The sequence below is a fragment of the Zophobas morio genome, unplaced genomic scaffold, assembly GCF_036711695.1.
Source record: "Zophobas morio isolate AGI-343-1 ecotype UQ-CSIRO unplaced genomic scaffold, CSIRO_AGI_Zmor_V1 ptg000021l, whole genome shotgun sequence".
Classification (NCBI taxonomy): Eukaryota; Metazoa; Arthropoda; class Insecta; order Coleoptera; family Tenebrionidae; genus Zophobas; species Zophobas morio.
The window spans coordinates 16,441,680-16,450,610 of NW_026972126.1; the positions used below are offsets into that span (position 1 = coordinate 16,441,680).

At 36.0% G+C, this 8,931-nt stretch overlaps 1 protein-coding gene across 1 annotated transcript; it reads right to left on the reverse strand.

Moving 5' to 3' along the window:
- Window positions 1-4,461: 4,461 nt before the first annotated feature.
- LOC135132172 (mitochondrial coenzyme A diphosphatase NUDT8) lies at window positions 4,462-5,538 on the reverse strand. The gene has a single exon (XM_064060157.1). It carries the CDS (start codon window positions 5,246-5,248, stop codon window positions 4,544-4,546), a length of 705 nt encoding a protein of 234 aa, XP_063916227.1. The 5' UTR covers window positions 5,249-5,538; the 3' UTR covers window positions 4,462-4,543.
- Between the last annotated feature and the right edge of the window lie 3,393 nt (window positions 5,539-8,931).

The following is an 8,931-nucleotide window of genomic DNA, read 5'->3' on the forward strand; positions in this document are numbered from 1 at the left end:
TATCTCATTGTGTCTAGTTTATATGATTTTTAATTAATCTAATGTAAACGCTGACGATAGAGTGGTTTTTGAACAAAAAACAAAATTAAAAAAAAATTGTCCTGGATTCTAACTATTATTTGTCAATTTGCAATCCAACATCCGTCTAAGAACCAATAAAATGAGCAATCAAAAGGGAAGAGGGGTGGGTGGGTGGGGCTACTTTCGACTTTCTTTTAAATCTTTGATTTTACTGCTTGTCAAATCAGAATTCAATTCCCATCTTACAGTAGATAAAATAAGTCAGTGAAGTGGAGAAAAGTGCTGGGCGGAGCTAAGTCTACCTTATTTGTACAGAATATTCTTAGCAAGCAATAGCCCCACCCACCCTCCCCCTTCTTGCTTCTGGTCACTACTTTTAATACTGATAATTAATAACAACATCATCATTATATTAGAATCTTAGTCAAATCTATTAAACCCTTGGTGAGAAAATAGATAAATTGTAAACAAAGTACCTAAAAAGTATTAAGCTGGTGTTAAATAAGCATCCCAGACGTGAGAATTATATCTAAAAAGTAATATTACCGATGCTCCTCCCACTGGCACAAACTCCACCTTAATAAATCATTCCATTAAGAAAAGGGATGGGTGGGTGGGGCACTTTCGACTTTGTTTTAAATCTTAGATTTTACTGCTTGTCAAATCAGAATTCAATTCCCATTTTACAGCAGATAAAATAAGTCAGTGAAGTGGAGAAAAGTGATGGGCGGAGCTAAGTCTAACTTTTTTGTACCAAATATTCCTAGCAAGCAATAGCCCCACCCACCCGCCCCCTTCTTGATTCTGGTGACTACTTTTAATATTGGTAATTAATAACAACATCATCATTGTATAAGAATCTTAGACAAACCTGTTAAACCCTTGGTGAGAAAATAGATAAATTGTAAACAAAGTACCTAAAAAGTATTAAGCTGCTGTTAAATAAACATACCCGACGTGAGAATTATATGTAAAAAGTAATATTACCGATGCTCCTCCCACTCGCACAAACTCCACCTTAATAAATCAATATTAAGAAGAGGGATGGTGTCCACAATTATATTTCATTGTGTCTAGTTTATATGATTTTTAATTAATCTAATGTAAACACTGCCGATAGAGTGGTTTTTGAACAAAAAACAAAATTAAAAATAAAATAGGCCTGGATTCTAACTATTATTTGTCAATTTGCAATCCAACATCCGTCTAAGAACCAATAAAATGAGTAATTAAGAGGGAAGAGGGGTGGGTGGGTGGGGTTACTTTCGAATTTGTTTTAAATCTTAGATTTTACTGCTTGTCAAATCAGAATTCAATTCCCATTTTACAGTAGATAAAATAAGTCAGTGAAGTGAAGAAAAGTGCTGGGTGGAGCTAAGTCTAACTTTTTTGTACAGAATATTCTTAGCAAGCAATAGCCCCGCCCACCCGCCCCCTTCTTGATTCTGGTGACTACTTTTAATATTGATAATTAATGACAACATCATCATTGTATTAGAATCTTAGACAAATCTGTTAAACCCTTGGTGAGAAAATAGATAATTTGTAAACAAAGTACCTAAAAAGTATTAAGCTGCGGTTAAATAAACATATCAGACGTGAGAATTATATGTAAAAACTAATATTACCAATGCTCCTCCCACTCGCACAAACTCCACCTTAATAAATCAATCCATTACGAAGAGGGATGGTGTCCACAATTATATCTCATCGTGTCTAGTTTACATGATTTTTAATTAATCTAATGTAAACGCTGTCGATAGAGTGGTTTTTGAACAAAAAACAAAATTAAAAAAAAATTAGTCCTGGATTCTAACTATTATTTGTCAATTTGCAATCCAACATCCGTCTAAGAACCAATAAAATGAGTAATCAAAAGGGAAGAGGGGTGGGTGGGTGGGGCTACTTTCGACTTCGTTTTAAATCTTAGATTTTACTGCTTGTCAAATCAGAATTCAATTCCCATTTTACAGTAAGTAAAATAAGTCAGTGAAGTGGAGAAAAGTGCTGGGCGGAGCTAAGTCTACCTTTTTTGTACAGAATATCCTTAGCAAGCAATAGCCCCACCCACCCGCCCCCTTCTTGATTCTGGTGACTATTTTTAATATTGATAATTAATAACAAAATATCATTTTATCAGAATCTTAGACAAATCTGTTAAACCGTTGGTGAGAAAATAGATAAATTGTAAACAAAGTATCCAAAAAGTATTAAGCTGCTGTTAAATAAACATACCAGACGTGAGAATTATATGTAAAAAGTAATATTACCGATGCTCCGCCCACTCGCACAAACTCCACCTTAATAAATCATTCCATTAAGAAGAGGGATGGTGTCCACAATTATATCTCATTGTGTCTAGTTTATATGATTTTTAATTAATCTAATGTAAACGCTGACGATGGAGTGGTTTTTGAACATAAAACAAAATAAAAAAAAAAATTGTCCTGGATTCTAACTATTATTTGTCAATTTGCAATCCAACATCCGTCTAAGAACCAATAAAATGAGTAATCAATAGGGAAGAAGGGTGAGTGGGTGGGGCTACTTTCGACTTTGTTTTAATTCTTAGATTTTACTGCTTGTCAAATCAGAATTCAATTCTCATTTTACAGTAGATAAAAGAAGTCAGTGAAGTGGAAAAAAGTCCTGGGCGGAGCTAAGTCTAACTTTTTTGTACAGAATATTCTTAACAAGCAATAGCCCCGCCCACCCGCCCCCTTCTTGATTCTGGTGACTCTTTATAATATTTATAATTAATAACAAAATATCATTTTATTAGAATCTTAGACAAATCTGTTAAACCCTTGGTGAGAAAATAGATAAATTGTAAACAAAGTACCTAAAAAGTATAAAGCTGCTGTTAAATAAACATACCAGACGTGAGAATTATACGAAAAAAGTAATATTACCGATGCTCCTCCCACTCGCACAAACTCCACCTTAATAAATCATTTCATTAAGAAGAGGGATGGTGTCCATAATTATATCTCATTGTGTCTAGTTTATATGATTTTTAATTAATCTAATGTAAACGCTGACGATAGAGTCGTTTTTGAACAAAAAACAAAATTAAAACAAAAATTTAGTGCTGGATTCCAACTATTTGTTAATTTGCAATCCAACATTCGTCTAAGAACCAATAAAATGAGTAATCAAAAGGGAAGAGGAGTGGGTGGGTGGCGCCACTTTCGACTTTGTTTTAAATCTTAGATTTTACTGCTTGTCAAATCAGAATTCAATTACCATTTTACAGTAGATAAAATAAGTCAGTGAAGTGGAGAAAAGTGCTGGGCCTGGAGCTAAGTCTAACTTTTTTGTACCGAATATCCTTAGCAAGCAATAGCCCCACCCACCCGCCCCCTTCTTGATTCTGGTGACTATTTTTAATATTGATAAATAATAACATCATCATTGTATAAGAATCTTAGACAAAAATCTGTTGAACCCTTGGTGAGAAAATAGATAAATTGTAAACAAAGTACCTAAAAAATATTAAGCTGGTGGTAAATAAGCATATCAGACGTGAAAATTATATGTAAAAACATTATTACCGATGCTCCTCCCACTCGCATAAACTCCACCTTAATAAATCATTTCATGTAGTCCTGGAATCTATTATTTGTCAATTTACAATCCAACATCCGTCCAAGGACCAATAAAATGAGTAATCAAAAGAGAAGGGAGGTGGGTGGGCGCATGGTAGAAGGAGACATGGTATAGGCATCCGATGTACCAATTTAAAAATGGTCTGCGCATCCATTTGTGACGTTAGGTGGCATCAACGACCTTGTGACTCTTGTGAGCTTCGCTAGGGAAGTCTAGGGAATTTCAGCTTGAGTTGTCAGTGCTCTGTCCAATACGTCAATTAGTTGTCGGATAACGAATTGTATTTTAAATTTCGCGCTAATTTCACCCCACTTGACGTCACACCCGATGCGTATGCCTATACCATGTCTCCTTCTACCATGGGTGGGCGGAGCCGCTTTTGCACAAGCATATTTATGATTCATTATAAAATTACAACACAACCCAGTTTTAATACAAATCCGTGTAATTTTTCTTGAACGGAGAAAAGAAACCATGCCCAGTCAGTCATAAGGCAAAGAAATAGGGTGCCATCAAAAATGAAACGAATTGGAGCTGACTGTAAGACTAGTTGTATGGGTGGTACTACTGCACAATTGACATATCACACCGTTCTGTCAGCTGGTAGCTTTTATGACAAAAAATGTGTAATTAAAGGTTATGTATCCACTGATTTGTTAAAATGGGACCACGGTCCTAAACAGACAGCTTTCTGTTTCTATTTTTGTAAAAGAACACACTTCTAAATCTTGATTCCTTTACAAGGTTTTTTTTATAAACAGAAAGTCCTTTGTTTTCGCCCCATTTTTTGACATTGAATCATTCTGGGATAAAAAAATAAGTAAAACTGTCTTACACTGTCTAGAAAATACTTATATTTGTCATCACAATGCACATCGCAATAAAGTTAAATACCCAAATAAATAAACCCGCCCTACAAAAACCCATAGTTCCGGCTCGACGCCTTCAAGGGAGGCACAAACTTGACACTCGGATTATACTCCTCCCTCGACAGCATCGCCCTAAGAAACAAATGCGTAATAATCGCCGTGAGCCCCCAAATCTTCCTCTTCCCCCCCGTATAAACCGGCAAAGAATAATTCGCCCGAAACTGCGTATGCCTCACGTGCTGCGGGTCGCACAAAACCTCCAAAGGCACAGTGAAAACCTCCTTAACCTCCCCAGGGTTCACCGACAGGTCCTTCTGAAGGTTACTGATCTTCAGCACCCCCACCACCGGCATCACACTCGCCACGTGATTGGTCACTATGTTGCCTTTCCCCCACACCTCCACCAACTCGGGCCCGATCCCCAGCTCCTCCTGCGTCTCCCGCAACGCCGTCTCCACCACGCTCTTGTCCCCCGCGTCCTCCATTCCTCCCGGAAAGCTCACCTGCCCCCTGTGACTTTTCAAATTGGCCGCGCGCAGCGTGTATAGCAGCGACACCTTATCGTTGATGACGCAAAGCGGGATCAGGACTGCGGCCTTCTTTACCGGCAACTTGGACTGCTGCACTAGGGGTTTCATTTTCGCGAAATTCGTGATGGTTTTCTTTACGTTTTCCTCGCTGAAGATGGTGTCGGCGGAGAAGGCGCTGTAGCGCCGCTGCAGCCACGGGACGGTTTTGAAGATCTTCATGCCGAAGAAGGTTGAGGGATTTTGGCGGCTTCCGGTTGCATCACAGGAATTTGGTTGATGATGAGCGGCTGCGAGTTTGACACTTGACAGCTTATAGCGATTGTAACGCGTCGAGAGTACGTGAGTCAACAAATGACATTTTAGGGAAAGTGGACCCTGGACTGAATGCTAATTAAACTGTTTTAAAATAGGTTATGATGATTGTGCATATATTGAAGATAATGTGCACCACGCATCAACATGAAAAATAATTTACAGTTTTTATAAGTAATGTCAAGAATGTCAGTTGATGATACTAACATTTTTTATATTTTTGTTGGAAATTAGGAGAAATAAAAGAGAGTGTTTATTTTGTACCTTGTAGAACGGAAAAATTTTGTTCTAAGTACAAGTACAAAAGGGTACAAGGTCACATATGTCATTAGGAAAATTCGTTCACCAGATGCAATTTTATCATCAATTTTATTACTGTTGTTTGAAGTTAGGCAACCAATGTGGAATGTGCATTGATTTGGCGCCAAAAACCATTTCATAAAAATGAATAGGGAATTTGCGTTCTCTTAATCTTAATTCTTCCTTATTTACCTACCCCTTCAGGTAGCATCCGTCTAGCAATTACTGATTTTGTCATTTACCCGTTTCATTTTTAATTTTGTCAGTCCTTTTTGGTACTGACAAGTGAAATTCGAATCCAAAATGCCAAAAGTTTCTGCAGGTGTCCACGGCTGGATAAAAAAGTGTACGGAACTAGTGTTAAATGAAAATCATTGATCTATTTTTTGCAGAGTGCACTGTAAAAAGGTAAGTAAGGTATCCAAATTTTTATCATTGCTAGATTTTTGAATTTGTCACATTTATTTTTGTTAGTTCCTATGTTTTAAGTTTCATGTTGTGAATAGAAGTGTACATATATTAAAACAAAAAGGCAAAATGTATGCCCGCCCACCCGCCCTGTCTCAATTCTGGTGATTTTTTTTTTGCCGTGAACCAAGTATGCGAAGCTTAACTGCAAATTACTTATTTCTTTACAAGAAGTTAAAAACATGTTTTTGAGTATCATGTTGTTCAAAGAATATTACGTATATTAAGAAAACAAGGTAAAATAGATTTTTTAAACTTAGAAACATTAAAACGTGTTTAAAATGGTAAACTTTTTGCAAGGGAATGTGGATTTTGCAATTATGGGGCGGAGCCTAATTGCTAAATCGATAGTTCCTTATAAAAATTTTCCATTTTAAACTTGTTTTAAGTTTCTTGTTGTCGAAATAAATCTGCACATATTAGGAAAAGAAGGCAAAATATTAACCCCTCCCACTCACCCCATTTCAAGTGTGATGATTTTTTTTTTTTATTCTTAGATTCTTAAAACACATTTAAAATGGCAAATTTTTGTAGGGAAATATGGATTTTGCAATTAAGCTCCGCCCCTAGGTCTGGCAACGAATGAAAATTGTATTACTATTTAGGTCAGGTCAGGTCAGGTCAGGCCAGGTCAGGTCAGGTCAGGTCAGGTCCGCCCCGAGGTCTGGCAACGAATGAAAATTGTATTACTATTTAGGTCAGGGCAGGTATGGGTGGGGCTTTTTTATTCTTAAAAACTTAAAACAAGTTTAAAATGGTAAATTTTTGTAAGGAAGTATGAATTTTGAAATTAGGCTCCGCCTCTAGGTTTGCCAGCGAATGAAAACTTCATTACTATTTTGACCTGTGCAGGTATGGGTGGGGCTTAATCTTTGGCTTTAATTTTTTCTTAATATACATAGTATTCTTCGGATAACACGATACTCAAAAACATGTCTTACACTGAAATTTCTTCTAGAGAAATAATAAGGATTTTGCAGTTAAATTCCGCTCCTTTGGCACTAGAAGATTTAAAAAAATCATTACAAATGAGACAGGGTGGGTGGGTGGGGCGTATATTTTGTCTTTCTCGTAATATACGTAGTCGTCTTTTCAGAACAAGAAACTTAAAACATACTTAAAATGGTAAATTCTTGTAGACAAATATGGATCTTGCAATTTAGCCCCGCCCCTCGGTCTGACACCGAATGAAAAATTCACATCACAATTGAGAATTGAGATCAGGGCGGGCATGGGTGGGGCCTAACATTTGGCTTTATTTTTTTCGTAATATACATAGTATTCTTTGAAGAACACGATACTCAAAAACATGTTTTAGTTTCTAGTAGAGAAATAAGGATTTTGCAGTTAAGCTCTGCCCCCTTGACTGACGACGAATAAAAAAAATCATCACAATTGAGATAGGGCGGGTGGGCGGGGCTACAATTTGCTTTTTTTTCTTAATATGTGCAGTCATTTTATCACAACAAGAAACTTAAAACATGTTTAAAATAGTAAATTTGTATAGGGAAATATCGATTTTGCAATTACGCTCCGCCTCTCGGTCTCACAATGAATGAAAAATTCATCACGATTGAGATCGATACGAATGGGTGGGGCTTCTCTTTTGGTTTTTTTTTTAATTAATACATTTAGTTTTCTTTGTATAACACGATTACTTAAGAACATATTTCAATGGTAATTTCTCGAGGAAAAATAAGGATTTTACAATTAAGCTCCTCCCCTCTTCTTACGACGAATAAAAAAAAAATCAGCGGGGCTTATATTTTGCCTTTTTTGTCTTAATATACATGGCTATCTTTTCAGAACATGAAACTTGGAACATGGTAAAAATGGTAAATTTTTGAAAGGAAATATGGATTTTGCAATTATGGGGCTGAGCATAATTGCAAAATCGGTATACAAATTTTTCATTTTAAAAACAAGTTCTACATTTCATGTTGTGAAAAGAAGTCTGCACATATTAAAAAAAAAGGCAAAATATAAACCCCACCCACCCACCCCATCTCAATTGTGATGACCTTAACTGCCAGAAACTGATTTTTTTTACAAGAAATTAAAAACAGCTTTTTGGGTATCGTGTTGTTCAAAGAATACCATGTATATTAAGAAAAAAAGGCAAAATATAGGCCTTCCCCACCCACCCCAACTCAATTGTGATATTTTGTCTTAATTCTTAGAAACTTAAAACATGTTTAAAATGATTTTTTTAAGGAAATATGGATTTTGCAATTAGGCTCCGCCCATAGGTCTGTCAACAAATGAAAATTTCATTACTATTTAGATCTGGGCAGGTATGGGTGGGACTTAATCTTTGGCTTTAATTTTTCTTTTAAATACATAGTATTCTTTGAATAACGCGATACTCAAAAATATGCTAATTTCTTGTAGAAAAGTAATAAGGGTTTTGCAATTAAATTCCGCTCTTTAGGCTTTCGACGCTTAAAAAAGTCGTCACAATTGAGATAGGGCGGGTGGGCGGGGTTTGTATTTTTCTTTTTTTTTAATATACATAGTCGTCTTTTCAGAACAAGAAACTTAAAACATGCTTAAAATGGTAAATTCTTGTAGATAAATATGGGTCTTGCAATTAAGCCCCGCCCCTCGATCTGACAACGAATGAAAAATTCATCACAATTGAGAATTGAGATCAGAGCGGATATGGGTGGGGCCTAATATTTGACTTAATTTTTTCTTAATATACATAGTATTCTTTGAACAACACGATACTCAAAAGCATATCTTTAATTTCTCAGGTTTTTGATTTTTCAATTTTGATTTTCCACTACTTCGATTTTTTGAATTTCAAATTTTTTAGTTTG

Excerpts from the sequence above, each read along its gene's own strand:
- LOC135132172 (XM_064060157.1), bottom strand. The coding sequence starts at position 5,248 with ATGAAGATCTTCAAAACCGTCCCGTGGCTGCAGCGGCGCTACAGCGCC.